Genomic DNA, 20,111 nt, shown 5'->3' with positions numbered 1-20,111 from the left:
GCTCCAAAATAGATCTTAATAGTGAAAGCTAAGATTTATGAGCTTAACTAAAGGAGTGGAAAAGCCACAAGGGTGAACCAGATACCAAGCAGAATTTATCTTTATGCCCTAGCCTGTGCAACACTACACGAACGTGAGCTAACAGAAAAACCAGTCAGACAGACAGCTGGCCAAATTCTCACCTAGCATAAAGGCTGGCTTAGTACACTCGATTCAGAGGCCTCACACTGATTTACAGCAATCAAGAGGGCTGCCCACTGCATCTGCATCTTGGAAGCAGAAAAAGTGCTAGAGCTGAAAGTGAACAGAATACTGTATTTAAAAAATAAAATAAAATAAAATAAAATAAAATAAAATAAAATAAAATAAAATAAAATAAAATAAAATAAAATAAAATAAAATAAAATAAAATAAAAATAGCAACCTTCCAGTATGGTTTTAAAGCATTGCACAGAAGCTACAGCAGTTTTTTCCACGCAATGAATTTAAGAGCCAATTTGATTTGTTTCAGAACTTACCGCTACCTGCCAACGACAAAACAGCCCTGGTTCACTTATTCTCTCACAGAAAATTAAACATTAAAAATGCACACAACTTTCATGTGTCACTAAAAGAAATCGATTTTAGAGGAAAATTAAATGCCTTAATGCCTTTTTTTTTTTTTTTCTTTTTTTTCTATAAATAGGTCAACTGCTGACCTTCCCTCCACTCCTGTGCAATTGCCCTACACTAAATAGCCCCATGAGGTTTGCAGAAAACATCAGCTTGTTGGCCACCTGGCACTACTGAAGGATACACCATGGAAGAAACAAGGCAGGAGGTGGTGGTGGTGGCATTCTGGGCTAGCAGACAACTTGGGTTACCTGACGTAAGACCTTGCCAAAGCCGGGCAGTCTGTGATGTTGCGCTCCAAGTCAGGGAATAATAAGAACGTGACCTTCTTCCACGGACTGGATCAATGCATGTCAAATAGATTAAGTTTGCTGGCAGATGAGTCAATCTGCAATTGAACTACTCCAAGGTTGTTCAATGATTCAATGTATCTGTAACTAATTTTTTTTTTTTTCTAATAACTATCTTTTCCAATAAACTCCTTGGGGTTAGAAAGAAAACAAAGTAGAAAATGCATGCCTTTTTCTTCTTATAATCCACCTCTTTATAAAGCAGCAGTATTGTTCATTGGCAGCTTATCTGGGCCACTATCTTGGTGATGTATTTTTTATCGATGTTCTGGGGGAAGTGAATATTTGCAACAGATTTGCATCAACCTCACTGACTGCCAGAAAGGTATCCTGATCCCTTCCTGCCTGCTTGCAGCAATTGTATTCCACAGCCAGCCCACCAACACCAAACTTGCACTGGTGCTCACACTCATAGTGCACAACACAAGGTCAGAGGCAGCTTTTGTCACATACTGCGTAGTGTTAAAAGGATGTATTACAGAGCACTGTTCTCCAAATATATGAAGAAATATGACAGAGCGGGCTACTATCATTTACCAAATGTATAGGATATAAATACACGGCAACATAAATACAAGGGCAAGTTTGCTGGGAGCTTGGACAAACCCACTTACAAAGGAAACCATTTCAAGAGCACATATCAGCAAACTCACTTTTTTACCCATTTTGAGAATGTAACTTCTATTTTTGATAGTGCACCAAATAGTTACTTGATCAGTGCTAACCTGATAACATACCTTTCGTAAAGTTGTCTTTAATCAGATAGAAAATCTGTCAGGAGGAAGTATTTTCTGATGCACTGGCGGTCGGTTTGAGTAACAGCTGGATTTTAGGTCAGCTCTAGTACGGTACTTCATTCTAAATGGTACATTTCCTTCTCAGCTTGGGCTCTATCTGCTTTCTGTAGAGATACAGAATGCAAAATAGTTGCTGTTTTTCCTCAACAGGGAGGTTTTGTATTTACAGTACATTTGTATTTGTGATGAACAGTTCTGAATGAAGCATTAACTGGCTCTAAGGATACCTGCAAACAACACATGCAGCTTACTTTTAGGTTTAAAGGTTATCTGCATTTGAATAGATACCCATATTCAGCTCAAGAAAAAGGTGGAATTAACTCCACTATCGAGCAACAGCAGGAACTTTGTCATGGTCTAATCTTTAACGAGGGCAGTTTTTAGGCTTAACTACAATAATCCATTTTTAAGCTATTTCCATTTCAAGTTGCTGAAAGTATTTTATAAACTGACAAAAATGTGTTTTTAGTCTCCTGGAACTATTTTAAGCATTTAGTTGGTAATGGGAAACACATGTGAGTAACAAAATATCAAATAATTCTAACATTAGTATTCCCATACTTTGCTTTAATCTTATTCATAGAGGCAAAATAGGAATGGAATTCACCTGATATGACCAGACAAACCAATCCTGTAATCCCCTCTGTAACTCACAGAAGAGCTTCAGTGCTCTTTAAAATTACTTGACATTTTAGTAAATACAAGTACAGTACTAAATATGAGCTTGCTGCTATCAGAGATCATTACGTGTTGAGCCACAACTTCCCTCCGTTACGTTCCAGCATTTTAATTTTAGTAAATGTAGCTAAATCACATATTTATTTTAAAGTGGTGTAAGAAAGCACCATATGAAATTTCAACTTTTTATTAGCAGATAATTTTATTACAGTTCACTTAAAATTATGTTGTTTTCCATTTTCTGACCATCAGCAATGTAAAGGTTTCCTGTTGTTAAAGATGCAACTGGACAGACATGCTCATCCAACACCAATGGCTCCCCAGTAATCCCCTTTTAAACCCATTTATACCTTTTGTTTTCACGTAATCTTATTGCAGTGGTTTATATGACAGACTTTTTCAATGTATTAAATTTACTTTTTAAATAAGGCACCTGATATTGCATTTGAACACCTCGGTTTTCAGATTTCGACAAAAGATCTTCCACAGTCTTTTCTTCCTATACCATTTATGAATGCATAGATTTTTTTTATTATTATTTTTTTGATATTCCCTGCAAGAATTTCTTTTAGAGACTAAAGAGTGTAGCCAAGACAAACCAAAGGAGGTGGTTTGTCACATAACACGTTTGTAAACTGCCACAACATGCTCTGGATGCAAAAAGCTTACACAGCTCCACTAAAAGAGACTGGGGAGTTTAGGAAATTTACTATCGAGAGTTACTAAACAAATATATATGTGGCTAAGTAAGTCACTGAAATCAGCGTGGTTAGAGGTTATGGGCTGCAATATCCCATATGCTCACCAGTTCTCACACTGTCCCTTAGCCAACTGTTAATTGCAATTACTTTACATTGAGCATGCATAGACCTTTGATCAGACCCAACACAGATGCTTTTACAGGTTTTTATTTATTCTTTCCCTGTGCAGAAGCCATTCTTTCCTTCTTATCCAGCCTATTAAGTTTTTAGTATTTATTTAGCTTACAATTTATTTAAATATTTTTACAGTTGCATTGAAGGGGAAGAGAAGGACAGGGAAGAGCCACAAGAGCAGGTAATACTCAAGATATAAGCTGGCCAGAATAATATAACCAAGCTTCCTGGTTTGTTCCAGTTCACGATAACATGTTCACCCTTTGGATCACTCCCCATTACTGGTATTTCCATAATATTACGTGCAGTGCCCCCAAGATCTCTTCCCAGGTGGCAGTGGTTCATTATGCTCCTGAGCTCTTGTACATACGATGTACAAACACGTTGATTTCCTTCACTAGGTATTGCTGGGCACATAACATCGCTGACTTAATTTCACCTATAACTTTATTATCCAGTTGCTAGGTGCTGCAGGACTCTTACAACTCTTCTTGGAGTCAAATTTAGATTAGTCTACCTTGAAAAATTTTATATAAATTATTACTTCACATTCTTTTATAGTTCATTATTAATGTAGTGAGCAGAACGATCACAGCAGAGACCCTATTAATAATCTTCCATCTTAAAGTCCAACCATTTGCTTCTATCTTTTGTTTCCTGTCTTTTTAACAATTTTCTAAAGAATAAAGTTCCCCAACTTTAATGGTGTACAAGTCGTTTGGAAGGCAACCTTTCATAAGGTTCTCTGAATTATCTGGATGTTCAAACCTTAGAGGGCTGCCACCATTCCCACACACATCGCCACCTTCAGAGAGCTCTGAAAAGCATCACATTAACTCTCCTCCATGAAACGACTGCAATTATCATCATATATATTCTCTTGCCTAATAATTCTAGTCTTTATTACAGTTTCTAATAACAGAAACACAAATCCTTAAATTTTTAATTTAACCTTAATCTGAACACTAAATCTCCTGCCTGATTCAATGAGAGACAAAAACTACGTAAACTGTCCTCTGTAATGGAATCTGTTGTTCACAATGCTAACTAGATAATTGAAAATATACTTATTTTCTCAACTGGAACATCTAGATAAATTGAAAAGCATTGCAGAAGTAGGTCTGAGGCCTCAACGTAATGTTAGTAACATGGAAATGTCTGTGCTCCAAGCACAGAGCTCCCAGCAGAAGTGCTGCAGTCACCACTCCACGATGAAGTTCCAGTTTTATGGGCTCCCAAATGCGCAGTGGCTGAGAAGGCCCTCTGTGTGACCAGCCTAAATAACTGGCCGTCAGTTATTCTTGCTCAAAACTATCATTTGAATACAAATTTTAGCAGTAAATACACCATAAAAATAACCCCCGGGTCTCCAAAGAGCCAGAAGAAGGTCGATGTAACTCCGCTTTCAGGGCCAACCAGCTGCTGTCTCCCTGCAAAGCGGATTAGAGCTCTGGGCCGCACTCTCGCTGCTTTCCTGTAGCTGCACCAAGGTCGGGGGCTCGGGCTGGTGGCCTCGGAGCAGCGAGGGGCGCAGCGAGGGGACCCCAGCCCCTGCAGCAGCACACCAGGGGCTTTGGCAGGGCTGCCCCGGCTCAAAAACAGAGCAACAGCCCCCAGCAGGCAGCACCGACCACCCCTGAGATGTCATTTTAGTGCAAGGCTGAGTCAAAAAAGAGGCATGCATGCCCTCTCAGCCCGCTGAGCAGCAAATCTCTGGGTACAAGCAGCTGTAAGGGACACCCAGGAAATGCCTGCAGGGACACCACACTTAACGAGTGCACCTTCCAGTGCACTTCAGGGCACGCATCTTTGTCAAGCTAATTAAAACCAGAAATCATTTACTGTTTGTCTCTTTTCCTGTGAGGCAGGAAACAACAGGAGACAGATAGCAGAAGTGCCCTAGAGGGCCCTGAATTCCCTACTACAATTACCTAGCAAAAAGGATAGTAACCTCTTTAGAGCCTGCTGCCTGCACCACACAGCTGTGTGCTTCGTGAAGCAGTTGCTTACTTTCTCAAAGAGTTGAACGTGTTTTATGAAAATTTCATGATAAGCCCTAAAATGGGTAAAAATTCATTTTATACATATATAGTCATTCGTCATGGATGGCCCATACGGGGTATGGACACTTTGGTTTTGTTTGCAGAGGTTTATTTGTAAAATTATAATATAGCCAAATGTGGAAGTCAATACCTAACCAAAAAAAAAAAAAAATAACAGGTAAAGATCTAGAAAAATTACAAACCTGATCCTGCCTAACCCAGAACATCTCATTCTTTGAAAATATTGTGTAACAGCAAACATCAGGCCTTATATAAAAATGCTCCATTTCCTTGCTGATTTATTGCACTCTGAGCAAAGCAGAAGAAAAGAAAGCTATGCAGGCTCTGCCAAACAAAGTCAAAGAGCCCTTAAGAAATCCTGTGACTGAGACCAACTTTGACAGTGAGAGGGAAGCCAAACAGCCACCTCTCAGTGCTGGCAGGAGGAAGGTCCAGCAGGGCATTCAGTCAGCGTCTCCCCCACCTTTGGGCTGAAAATCCTTCCCTCTTTGGCTTCTTCTTCATCTGCACAGTTAAGTGAGTGCTTAACAACCAAATTGGTTTTATTGTGATTTTCAACACTAAACACAAGTAATGACTTCTTGACAGAAAAAGAAAAAACTCTTTTCGTAAGAAACAGAAATTACAAAGCTTATCCATCCCCAGAATGAATTCAAAATTAAATGCATTCAAAAAATATCTGCGTTTTTGTGACTCATTTGGCTTACCCCAAATTCTTCAAAGTCTGTCTCTCTTTCACATACACACAAAGCCTATTTTTCAGCAGTGCTTCTGCAAAACAATTGGCTGAATCAGCTGAACAGAGACCATTTTTCAAATCGGTAGGAACAGAGATAGTACCATCCACAGACGAAGGAGAAAAATAAAAATAAAAATGAAAGCACAGATATCGACTCATAACCCCCCACTCAGTAACAGACAACACAGCCCTCTCTCTCCCTTCCTCCAGCAAGCCCTGTACTCTATAATGCTCACTACAGACAAACCTGGGAGACAGCACTAGCCATACCTGCTTGCTAGCGGGGCTGCTAGTGCAGCACAAGCCAGGACAACAGAGAAGCCTTTGCACAGGGAGATAGCCTTTACCAGCAGCCTGTGGACGTCAGACAAGCATGCAGCACTACTGAGCTAGCTCCACAGAGGATCAGGACATTACTGTCAGATTAGCATTGGGAAATGCACGTACCATCTGCTTCTTTGGCTTGAAATCCTAATCCTAAAAGCTTGCAAAAAAAGTTTTTATCCACTTAATGTGTGTTCTCGTATTGGTTATAGAAATGTATATGGTTTTCTTCATCATCGGCTGTATTGTCTCTTCCCAAAGAGAACCTTTGATTGCCATTTTCACCTGCTGTATGAGCAGGTCAGCTCGCCTCAAATACCCACGTCCTTATATTTCTTCAAATATTAACCATGTAGAGTTACCCAAAAGCTCCAATTTAAAAGCCTGATCTCTTTTGCAAAAATTCAATACCGAAAAGGCAGTTGGGTACTGAAGAGAGAATGTATCCAGACATTAAAAAATAGTGGGGATTGAATCTATAGCTTATTCTGTTTATAAGGGTGACTAAACATACAACAGGGCAGACCAGCAAATACCTGTTCTCTTCAGATTGTATGAAAGAAAACTGCCCCCTTTACCAGAGACTGTATTTTGTTACTTACTACCTGGAAAAGCAAAACTTTTCCCTACGTAATGTAACATGCTTAATATAGTAGTTTATTAAGACAACTTATAAATTAGAACTGGTACATTTAGTATGAATTTCTGTTAAACAAAAACTGCAGTAATTCAGAGTTATGGGGAACAAGTCATTTAGTAAACTACGTTAAAAGTGACATTTAGATTTTATGTCCCTTCATGTTTCATAACTCAAGCACTCCTTTCTGATGTTGACGTTTGAAGTAGGTTTCTGTGAACAGGGCAATCTGGGGAACAGAAACCAGCAGTGGTTGCAGCCACCCCTCCGATGAGAAGCTGCCGGCAGCTCTGGGATTCGATGGTCAGCACGTTCAGGCGGGATGCTGAGAAACTCCTCCTCCACGAGTGTCGGGGTTCTCCTGCTCAGAAACCAGCCCTGTACGCAGAATGATGGCCCACAGACACACCTGTGTACTCACCAGTAACAAAGCTCTAGCGACAGCAGCAAAACGTTGCAGGGGAGGTCTCTCTAGGCAGAAAACCTCCCCCCCAACAAAAACAGACATGCTTTTTTAGGCTGTTTTGGAAACAGGCAGTCTCTAGACATTTCTCCTACAACTCCTTTTAGCTGTGAGCTTTCATTCAGGCACTAACTGCTCATGTGAGCACCATCTCCAACATACCCTCACAACCAGGTGAGTTCTCAGATCTCGCATCTCCATACCGCACTGTGTGTCCGAACACCAGAGAAGCAGTAAATGGATGACAAGGAAAGGCTCAACTGCTGCTGCTTCCCAACCAGAGAAACTCCGACAGGGCACAGCCCTACTTGGTACAAAGCCAAATGTTTGCATGTGTTTCATCGCCAGTCTGCTTTAAAAGCAAACTTGTTTTGGTTAACATTTTACGATTACAGCACATATATTTACCCATATTAAGCATGTAAAGCTGTTGGGGAAAAAATGGGCCAGAGGAAACCTGAACGTTCCTTTGCAAAAGTGACTTAGAAAAAAATTGTGTTCTGAGGGAACTGTTTGCACATATGTGCAGGCATTGTTCGTATCACAATTCAGAAGGGTTTCATTTCAGAAGTGCTGCCCTGGATGATGATAAGAGGCATCTTATCTCCTGTGTTTGAAGTACATCAAGTTACATGCTGGATTTTGGAAATGTTTGTGTCATGGACAGTTTAGCTTCTGCATTCTTCTCTGTCAATGAAATTATAAAAACTCTTAAACTTCTTACTGGTGAACGTGGTGAACACGGAAACTCATAAAATTCTTTTTGAGGACAGAAAATGTGTTACACAGAAAAAAACAGGTCTTAAATTTTAGTAAGTCTTCAGAAAATTAATAAAAAAGAACTTTAGAAATAAAAGCTTGTCATAAAATAAGAATATTCCAAGTCAGAAAAATCTGCAGGGTTAATTCATCCTCTCAGATCCAGAGATATTAATAGTTCATTCATTCCTACTCTAACTGAAAAATGGAGTTGTAAAGACATGAATGACAAAAGACCCAGCTACATGCCAACAGCATCACAGAGATTCCTGAGAAGTGTGTACTGAAAACCACGGCAAACATTTGTCCAGTCCTTTGACTTTTACAGGCTTAGTTCCACTCACAAAACCAAGCAGCTCTCGGTGGTCAGGAAAGCCCAGCAAGCCTGTGCTAACACCAGGAGAACCCAGGTGAATTTCCACTCCCTCCCATAAAGCTGGGGTTGCAATATGAGCTCCTGACAGAAAAACTGACGAAGAAAGTGAAGTAAAGCAGGGCTGTTCAGAACCTGCATAGCCCTAGTCTGACTTTCTTTTCTGGGTGCTGTTTGGCTGCATCAAGGCTGCATTTTGACTTCTTCCATCAAAATCTTGCCATCTTTGCTCTTTTTATCCACGCCGTACTTTTCCATCTTCTCTCTTTCTTTCAAGCACCAGTGCCTGCTTCACGTTTCCTCGTTCAAGTATCTCTTCCTAGATCTTGCTGGCACTTGTCACTTTCTCTACCTTGACACACATTTCTTTGAAGCACGTGGCTCATCTGTGTCTTGTGTTATTGTTCACTCTTTGCACACTACAGGCCCTCTTCCAACTGCCTGTCTCCCCAGCTTTAACATCCAAACCTCTAAATGAAAAGCAAAGCATGTTAGCATTACTTCTGACTCAGGAAAAGCCACTGAAAGCTGGTTTCTTAATGTAACACCAATGAAGTTGCATCACTTGACAAAGCTGACATCTTTCAAGGAATCTAAAGATGGTAAAGTCCCACATCAAAGGGAGTATCTGTACTTACATCTCTAACTAAGCTGGTAGCACTGCTGTCCAGAGGCTACAGAAGCACCCAAAAGTACCTTCAGAAAAAAAAAAAAAAAAAAAAAAAAAAAAAAAAAAAAACCACCTAGATTTTGAAAGCCCTCTTTCCATTCTACTTATTCATACAGCATTATTTATTCTACAAACCTACAGTGTAAAGTTAGGCACAGGAAAGAAAATCAACCAAAACCACCTTTGGAACTCCAGGATAGAGAAACCGAATGGAAATTAAGAAACTGAAAGAACTTTGTGACTCATTAGCAAAATATTTTCAATTTGCTAGCAGGATCTGAGAGTTTCCCAAGCTGGGAAGTTTAAGACTTTTGATGCTGACACAGCAATGCAGTCTTCTTTACTGTCCCTTAAAAGGATAATCCAAAGCAACCTCCTAGTAAAGGCAATCAAAGTGTATTACAACATCATCAGGCAAAAACATGTGTCAGAACAGCTAAATTTCACAAATAGTTAATGCTTTGGATTATTTTTGCCCTTTGCACAACTACTTCTAATACTCACAACCATGTTCAACAAATGCCAGGCCATCAGAGCTACATGCTGGGTGTCTGAAGAGAGCAGACCAAGTTAGAAATGCCTTCACCAGCCCTGAAGATGGGCTGCCACCTGAAACAACTTGATGAAGACCAACACAAAGCTCAGCAGACCAGCAGTGCCAAGCGCTCCACCTAAGCTAACCTCCCTGGTTTTTCTGCTTTATTAATTGTTGCCTGTCCATGGCTTCAGAGGTATAGAAATCATTAGAATAAGACAGAATTAAACAAAGGGCCAGAACCAAATGTACATGGAAATGCAAATTTATGTGAGGCCTCTAATCACGTGCGAGTCCCAGGCTTGGGCTTCGGCCCTCTTATCCTCAGCCTGAGGACAGACTTCGCAGCTCCTGGAGCCACAGAAATACTGCTCCCTGCACTCAAAACAGCATTTCCGAATATAACAGAAATACTATTGCTGAACAGCACTCGGGCAACGAAGCTCCTTTAAGCAAAGCAGGGGGAGACGTTCCCAGAAGTACCCATGCATCAGACGAAGCTATCTTGCTTTCCCAAATGCGCTATGAACAAATTACTTGGAAGCACAAAAGAACGGCTGTAACCAAATACTAATGTACACTTAATGGACTGCAGGTTTTGCAGGATGTTTAAAGTTCCCCCTCTGATCTCTCTGAACTTTGGCCTTCATTTGTTTATACAGGCAGAGGCCAAGAGGTCATACCACTAAAATCAGCAAATTGTTTACACATATGGCAAGCACACATCAAGCAGAAATGCAGTCAAGGCTACAACCATACAAAGCACATTAAAGCAATTACTTTAGTTAAAATAACAAACATACAGCGAGTCCATATGTGATCAGGAGACCTTGCAGTGCAGAGAAAATCAGGATGAAGCAAGGAATTAATTGTCATTTCTTCAGAAGCCAAAACACATGTTCCAACCAGCCTAACCCAAGGCACTTGCCAACAATAGTGGTGCTCTTTCAGAAAAACTGGGAGTCTTTGGTATCATCAGTGTCAAGTTTTTATACATTTTTAAGTGCAGCTTCAGCACTATGACAGTTAATACTGCAAGGAATATACAAGTTTACAAAACGAGGCTGAAGGAGCAGCTGAAGGGAGGCGCTCTGCTCTCCAGGCACGCCGTGGGCTGTGTTTGTTTGAATACCAGGCAGGGCTGTGGTGCCCACGACTGGATGAGGCATCTCACCAGAGGCAGCAGACTGAGAAAGAAGTTCTTTGGTCGATGAAAATGCATTATTTCCTCGGTAATTTGCACTAGCTTTAAATCTAAAATGTATTTATTAAAAAAATAATTGTTTTAAATAATCCTTCATTTCCAAGCCTTTCAAATTATTTAAACCTCTATAGGGAAAGGTCTTTTAAAAAGCCTCTTCAAGTAGCATATTTCACATAACAGGCATGGTTTGGAATTCAGGGACATGAAGCCCTTCGATTTTAGAAGCGTGAACTGGGTATTAATATAACTCTATGCTTTGTTTTGTTTTAGTGGACAGAGGGATGTATTTTTTGAGAGCAGTTACGTGCTCTCTGCTTAAGGGAAAGCCAAAAGAAGTAAAATGTAATAACTACAAGAAAGAAGGAAAAGCACCGGGATCTGAAAGAAACTAATCAACTTGTCTTCGTTAAATACACTTTAGCTGTCAAGTTTGCTGAAACCAGAGGAGGGGAAAAAATTTATCTTCAAGATGCTGTATGAAGGCTTTAAAGAAAAATCAGTGACATACCCAGTAATGATTTTTAAGTATTTACAGTTGTTTTTTATTGCAAACGAGAAACTATCCTCTTTAAATTTCATGCCCACACTACACATGCAGACAAACATCCATACGGATAGGAGATGCACTGTGCTCTTCTCTAAAATTTCCTGTTCTGAGAAAAGATAACTGTTAACCTCAAAGAAAAATTATCCTTTTTTTAATGTTACCTATTTCTGTGCTCGAAATACATTTTGGTTTCATACAAATTGTTTCTGTAGAACAAGATCATTTAGTTTGCCAGTCAATGATACAGCCAAACAAGTGAGAAATTGCTCTGTAACACTGCTTACAGAGCATTTAGATCCTGAAAATATCAGTGCCCAGGCTGCAGGACTACTCAAGTCAAGTCCTTCTGAATAGGATTAGTGTCTTATTAGAGTCTTCGGTAAAATCTGCTGTATTATGTGCTTAATGGGAGCTGTGCCTGTTGGGATACGGACAAAAAATGTCAAATTAAAATCTGTGTGCAAACTAACTTCCCTCAACAGATAAGGTTGTCATACATACAGCATTCCTAGGTTGCTGCTTAGAGACACAGTTATATTTTCATTCACTGGTAGGACGTGCACAACTGTTTCCAGGAAGCTGACACTGGAAATGCATCTGTAGCCTTGGACATCAAACCAACTTGTGTTGTTCAGAAAACAAACATAAAACTATGAAGAAAATCATCCAGTGAGGCAAAGAAATTGGCAGACACAGAGCTAATAAATAATCTCCTCTTTAAGAAAAGAGACACCCTGAAGATATGCCAGGTCTGGAAATTCATTACTTCTAGAAAGTAATATTCACATAAGGCATGGAAATATTCTTACGTTATTCATCACAGGAGTTTGACAAATTTATGGAATTTGTGGGGTTTTTTTAGGCATGTCTGCATGAAAGTATAGGTATAGCTTTGACTAGCTGATATAAAGTAACACTGCACACCCGCCTCACTTAATTGCTTCGTTATTAAATCCACTCTGAACGAGAATTACCAAAAACATTTTATCCAATGCTCCTAGTGAATAATGCTCCCATTGCAACAGAGAACCTGCAGTACCAACGCTGAAGATTTGTAACTCAAAACCAGCCCTACAGAATACTGGCCAATACTCAGAATATCATATAAAATCCTGGAACGAGCATCAGCATTTTATCTTCTCTATTTCACCACCAACTAACATATAAAAATAATGTTTAAGCTGAAAGAACCCTCACAGTTCTGTAGATGAAGTGCAGTTGTGTCAGTAATTTCTGAAGTCGCATCTCCCCTGCTTTAACCCAGAATTTCAGTGCTGATGACTGAAATGTCTCATTTCAAACTTTCTGTATTGGAGGTTTTTCAAATAAATTGAACACTGTTTTGGTAACAGGCCTGAAGACAGATCTGATTAACCAGTCCCGGCCCCAAACAGTTGAAAGTGAAAGGCTAAGGTTATTTACATTCTCTGCATATACACGAATCAAACAAGGCAAGGGGGAGCTTTGATCCAGTCCTGTCACCACTAGCAGGGCTTTTCATCTTTCTTCAAAAGACAACAGCGAACTGAACCCGAACACAGGGCCCGTGCTCTGCCAGGGCTTTGCCAGGTGCCTGTCCCCTGGAAACCACAAGATGCACCTCTGCTTGCAGCCCCGGAGCACTGGGGAGAACAGACCCAAGGCCAAAGTACTGGGAGAAATGGAACACAAAACGATGACTTGCAGCAGACCTTACCACCATTCACAGAGTGAAACACCACCCCGGATGGAAACCAGGTTGCTGTCTGCCTCCCCTCATCTACACTGCCTTTAGGAGAAGAAAAATAAAGCCATCTGCACATGGAGCTTGTGAGGAGAGAGGGGAAGAAACTCCCAAGGCTGTAGACATACACAAAGTAATATTTTAAGGAGAAATATAGTTCATGAGGAAATTCATATGAAATCATAGTCACCATTGATAAAGCACACACATTTTTGGCAACAAAATAAATATATCAAAGGATAATCTGCTGCCCAGCATAATTATTTGTACTGAAGCTTGGATTTATGCTGTACTGTGCCTGACAGCAATACAGATAGAGCAAATCTGAAAATAAACATCCTTTCGACTTCTCGTACAAACCTGTGAGAATCAGTTCACATTGCTGAGCAATTCCAGCATCGCAGCTCCAGCAAATTCAGAAAAGGATTAAGCAAGGCTTTGAAATTTTAATTGCTATTTTAGAGTAATAAATACAATATTCAAAGTGTATCTTTAGATTACAACATTCACTTCAGTTTTGAGAACAGAGATGCAGTTGCTGTTCTTCAAGGTTCTTATTCCTTAAAAACCAGATACACAGGGAAATCAGCAGAAATGTGAATACAGCACAATTTTCCTTTTTTCCTTGAAACTTGAAGATTTGACAGTTGCCATGCTACATTTATGAGCGACAATGGGAAGAAACAGCACAGGCAGTCAGGGAGCTACTGAACTTAAAATTATGCCAACACCTTCACATGTTTCAGGTCAATGACAACTGCATTCCCTGCTAAATAAATAGACTGGACTAGACCTCAAAGCAGAAAACCCTGTTACTTGTAAAGCTAATAAGTGCCTTAGATTGCCTGGGGAGTCTCTATCACTGTAGGTCTTACTAGGCCAAAGCTGCATAAAACACGACGTAGCTAATCTTCCAAGAATAGGAGCGTGAGACAGTCTTTGCACCTACATGCATTGATCAATTATTTACTACCAACTTTAGGTAATCTGGGGATTTTCTGCATAATTACAATTAATTTATACAAGTAAAAAAATATATATAAATATTCAACATTCACCCCAACAGACCATTTCACAGACCATTCACCATCACAACTGAAGTCAGGCACTTAGATCTGGCATTTCCATCCTTTGGAAGAGTGATGCTGCACCTGATTGCCCACAGTTATTAATAAAGCAGCCTGCCTGAAGTTATGAACAACAGCAAAGTTAGGTAAGAATTAATTCTTAATAGGAGCACAATAACAACAGAAGAAACAAATTTATCTGGGGAAAGGACAAAAGAAGCTGGAAGACCAAAAAACACCAGAAGAGCTCAGAGAGAGATGGACGGGGCAGGAGGCGACCAGGGCAGAAAGCCAATTAACAGAGTGGCATATTCGAGTGACAATGCAGTGGTTTCAAGCTGCTGAGAAAAGGCTAAGAGTCAATTAGAAAACATCAACAAATTAGGATTAGAGGACAAGAAACGTGCTTAACCCCGGGAAAGGGGTAGGTATGCCAAGGAAAACAAAAAGCCCCAACAATGAGGCTCCTGATTCCTAAAGCAGGAACTGAAAATGCTTTTTCCTGTTAAATTATCTTGAAAACTAAAGATTCCTTCTTCACAGCATTAGCTGCTTAATTACTACCACTTCATCCTCTGATTGCATATCTGCAGGGAAAATTCTCCCTAAGATCTAGCAATACTGCATCTTCAGAGTGCATTATTTCCACCGCAACCTCCAGAGTAATAAATTATTTAAATAACATATAAAACAAACAGGTTTATCTAAACAAAAGAACATATTCATTTAGAATTTTTAATTGAAAACCATCTGGGGGAAAACCCAGCACATCTGATGAGAAACTATATATTTCTCCTGATAGTTAATTCTGCAGTTCTGACTTAGATTTCTTTGTAATAAAAGGGCCTCTGTGGCAAAGAGTCCATATTTATAATTGCCATTTGTCATCCGTTACAGACAAAACAGTGTGAGTTAAAATAATAGGAAAGAAGAGCCCAGAGCTCCAAAACTGTTATTTCAGCTGAGATGCATAGTCCCCTGTTTCACAAAGCACAATGGAAACACACAAGCCAAGGTCTGGAAAAAACTCAAGGGTTAAGTCATGGTCTTCAGTGAGGCTAGGAGCACAAGGTTTGAACAAATCCCATGCCCTAAAACCTCTGCAACTTCACCAGCAACAGCAACATCCTTTTTATGTCGTGGAGCCCAGAACTGCCCACGATATTCAAGGGGGGGCTGCACCGACACTAAATGCAGCCAGAAAGTCACCTCTTTGATGCAGGTGTTTGAAGCACGTACTTTTAATAATACTTCTGCTTCATCTGGGGATGTAAATAGGTAGAGATATTTTTTAAAAAGCAACGCAGTAGGCTGCAGGCTAATGGAGAGTAACAGCTTAGAGAAAGCCTTGGCATTTTGTCAGGCACCGATCACTACAAGGACGTGTAGGTTAACAACGCCTGCACTTGTACACGCTGATGTTTTCTGTAACTTGTCATTACACTCATAGGCAAGTTGTCTTCTCTTCTGAGCTGTAAATGTTTCCATCTCTCTGAACTCCAGATAATCAGGCTTGTTTTCAGGATTGTGTAAGGGCTACATGAGGTCTAGCACAAGAGCTGCAGTGGGCCATCAAGCTTCAGAAGCATTCTTCCATGCCGAAACAGCACAACGAACCGTAAATACCACACAAAGGAAAATTAGCTGTCTGCTGTAACATACTTCAAAACAATTATACTATTATATAAGGGAAAGCCAAAGTTACTGTTTTGAAATAAAAACTCCTAATTTTAGAAGCAAGAGATTTAGGCATAAAAAGCAGCCAGTATCCCAAATGTCTCATAAATGTAATTCTTGGATCTATGAAAACATCAGTTTAAGACAAGACGGCTAAATTCTGAACAGAAGAGAAGAAATAAGTTATTAGGATACTGTTGTTTCTATTATAAAGTCTTACAGTCTCTTTTCAATCTAAACATGAGTTATTCTTTCTGGAACTTCAAAAGGCAGAAGAATTCTAGGAGCAAAAGCCTGGCTCTGCTGAACATCAGACACTACGACCAGACAGCTGGCTGGGCATATTAGCCCCAAATCTTGCCAAATCACAAGAAATAGTTTAAAGATTTATAATTAGAAATATACAAACTGGGGGGGGGACGGGGGGGGGGATTCAGATCTTCAGCTCTTATAGTTTACTCAATATGTTGTAATAAACATGTCAGGATTCTTTCCTTCCATGTGCAATTTCAAGACTTTTGAAGCTCATTTAAACATGCTGAAGCTTTCTTTAAAATTGTCTGGATCACGTGGAGAAACTGCCTCTAATTCGGACACATCCCACGGCATATCCCAAGCAGCGAGCACCCTCCAAAGCAGCAGCCGCAGCAGCCTGCACCATGCAGCCAGGGGAAGCGCGCTCTGCAGGAGGAAGAAATCTGGAAGTGACACCAGGAAGTCTTTTGAGATGTGGCCAGAAGGCCAGCACTGATGCACATCCACAGCTGTTTCTCCACGGCATCCATGGGCACGCTGTGCTGCCGTGGGCACACAGAGCTGCTCCCCCACCCACCCTGCCAGCTCTCAGCCCCAGGGATCACACAGTTTTGTTCCCACCAGTTCTGCATTGTGCAGCTATGGCTGGAAAACCTTCCTGCAGCCTCTCTGCATCCGCTCTGCCTAGGAAGACATTCAGTTCTCAATTTTGTACCTATTAGTCGCATAATTCAATTCCGTGTGTGTGGCTCCTGCATTGTCAGCGCAGACGGGCTGCGTTCTGCATGTTCCTCCGCACCAGCACAGAACAGGGCAGGGCCAGCCCCGTAACATGTGCTGCTGGAACTCAAACACTGCTCTGTTGGGTAGTTTTAAGGATCAGAACAAACCACTGTGCTCAATTCATTTCCTCAATGAGCAGGTTTCCCAGCACAGCACTGTTCAGTTGTCCTCCCACCACTGATTAAACACACAAGTATCAGCGTATCGGCCATGATCTGCAGTGCACAAAGCGCTTCTCTATTTCTGGGTTCCAGGCTATAAATAGTCTTCAGGATTCCTCATCAGACAACAGACATAAATAGCCTAGCTGGTTTTTAACCACACACATACCCTGATGAAAAAAGCATCTGAAAAACAACATAGACTGCCTTTGCTGTGCATTTGTGCTTCTTTTTTTATTATAGCAATAAGCAATGAGTCAGAAATCTGATATAAAATTGATACTGAGAAAACACCAGCACGATAAATACTGATAGCATTTGCTAAAAGAGGATAAAAGATCAGGGAAGAACTGAACATGGTTATACCGAGAGCTCTCCATCCTGCCCTGCTCCCTTTCCTCCCAAACCCTGACACACATTTGCAGTGCCGGGTCTCCCAAACAGGAGTGAAAGACTGTCTCGTGAAGGTCACTGCTTGCCTCCTTGTGATGCTCAAAGTAGCTTCTGAAGCTTGTGGGAGGCTTTAAATAAGAACTTTTAAAGCTGCTTTTTTAAATGACACATATTGTTCAAACCCATCAGTAATATAGATGGACTTTCAAATACTATTGTTTCATATCAAGTGCAACTCTTGGCTTGAACCTCAGCCTTGAGAAGATTTAAAAAAAAAAAAAAAAACAGCAGGACCTCATTCTTCACTGCTGGAACTATCAAGGAGACAATCCCCAAGCACACAAAAATTACCACTTAGCTCCGTAGCACTTAACCCTCTCCTCTTCTCTGGTTTCCCTTCTGCGTTTTACAGCCGCCCAACCACCCCTGCCACTCAAACAGCAGCTCTGTTAGTTTTCCACCACCCCCTAACCCATTCTCAATCTGCTGTTCACTGTTCCCTACCCATGCATCACAGCCATCTCTGTCCCAGGGCCACCTCAAGGCCGCTGCCAACATCGACGACTACTCTGGGGCAGCCTCCTTACTGCAGCTCCAGGCTCACAACATCTTAAAAACAAAACCAACACTCCCTTCTACATCCCAAAACTGCCTGAAGAAAGGAGTTCATTGCAACACTAAGCCACTCCTGAATCTATTTTAGGCTCGGATGATTCCCCACAGACCCGTAAGACTCCTTAGGAAGTGTGTTTCTGCACAGAAACAGGTACATTACAGACATTCAGGCTATAAAAGACTTCTACTTGTCCACTCATTAGAACAAACAAATAAACAAAAAAAAATGATGTTCAGTTCTTTAGCTAGGCATGCTCTTTATGAAAGTAGCAGTTTTACCACACAGGAGCAGTACTGACAGTCAAAATAAACAAAAATATTATCTGATACCCATTTAAGTTACCACAGAAGTGGTTGCATACAGATACAAAAATATTGTTCCACCTGTGACATACACCACTCAGAAGGTACCAACGCTTCTTGCCAGCCAACAAAAAAAGGGAGGCTGCCTCCAAAATTTGTCAGAAAAGCAGGATAAAGGTCAAATTGAAAACTGAAGATCCTGAATAAGATTTGGGTACACCTCTTTTCACTTCATGTTTATTGAAGGAGAAGTAATATCGCTCACCTCCTGAACAATTTCTTATGCCCGACACATGCAAACTGTTCAGAAAGAAAAGCAGAATTCCTCACCAGCTCTCTAGAGACCCTACGATAACCACTACGGTATGCTATGAAGGACTTCTTACAGCTATGCTTCTAAAATAAATAAATAATAATTTTTTTAAAAAAGGAAAAAAAAAAGCGATTTAGAGTCATTAGAAATATTTTACTTTAGATAAAATATTTTGAAAAACTCTGATCAAGAAGCAGCAGCATCTCAGGTACGTTTTCTATTTACCAGTCAGCCATCAGAATATGCTGCATCAAGATCTTCAAAATTACACAACAGGTATGAGACAAAATTCTGTATTCTGGACTTCTGTAGTCTAAAATACATATAAACAGAGCATCTCTTACATTTTCACTGAATTGCTTTCTGAAAACAAGGTGAAATGCAAAGTTTACAACCCTGTAAAGCCTTTAAGAATTAACCTTGAGGCCTTTAAGTATTGAGAGGTCTTCTGTTTAATTAGTAAGCACTGAAAACGCTCGAAATCCCTGCAGCTGAGGTGTCCATGTGCTCTGTGAGACACCACACAGAGCCACCGCACGCTGCCATGTGCGCCCTGAGCAGTGTCAGTCAGTCATTAAACAGCCAGCTACGGTCACTGTTGGACAGCACAATTTCAGGAACAGCTCACTTGCGACTGCCAGATCTACCAAAAGCAGCAATCAGCAGCACGAAATACTTGCAGGACAAATTGAGGATCCATAAGGTTAAAAAGCGGGCAAGCAGCACCACCAACAACCTCCAAGCACACATATGCTGGGCTGGATAGAAAGGCTTTTGGCGGAGAAGAGAAGGTGTTTGTTTCAGGGCACCAGCGAGACAAGCTACTCTGCTTTCCTGAATGCTGTTTTTGTTGCAGGACAGCAAGGGATCAGTGACCATGTGATAACAAATGACGTGACTCCAGGATGTCAAAGTGCCTCACGGCAAAGTGCCTTTACACTTCCTCTTCACATGATCAGGTCAGCATTCAGGCCGACATAAAAGCTTAGTTTACACGTTTACTCCTAGCCATGGGTTCATGCCTGAGCACGACTGTTCTGCCTTCCTCTGGGATCATCTAAGGAAGCCATCCTGCCTTTTCCAGCAAAACTATCCCACAAGAGACCGGATGGGAATTTTTCTCTCAGCCGTCTCACAGACCACAGCTATGCTTCCCCACTTAGCCCCTTTTATTTTATAATTCCTACCAAACTCA

General features: G+C 40.7%; 1 protein-coding gene across 2 annotated transcripts in view; it reads right to left on the bottom strand.

Moving 5' to 3' along the window:
- The window catches only part of SPSB4 (splA/ryanodine receptor domain and SOCS box containing 4), an 87,507-nt gene that overhangs the window by 42,844 nt on the left and 24,552 nt on the right, over positions 1 to 20,111 (bottom strand). Inside the window, exon 3 of one of the 2 annotated variants that reach the window (XM_082766888.1) lies at positions 1,763 to 1,863. The exons of the other annotated variant lie outside the window; for it this stretch is intronic. Coding sequence (XP_082623014.1) covers positions 1,853 to 1,863 — 11 coding nt within the window. The 3' untranslated portion in view covers positions 1,763 to 1,852. Of the gene's footprint in view, positions 1 to 1,762; positions 1,864 to 20,111 lie in introns of those variants that run through there. 2 annotated transcript variants of the gene reach the window in all.

This window comes from Aythya marila, assembly GCF_965140915.1.
Source record: "Aythya marila genome assembly, chromosome: 9".
NCBI lineage: Eukaryota > Metazoa > Chordata > Aves > Anseriformes > Anatidae > Aythya > Aythya marila.
The sequence above is the reverse complement of the archived record's forward strand: the minus strand, read 5'-3'. Positions and strand labels throughout refer to the sequence as shown.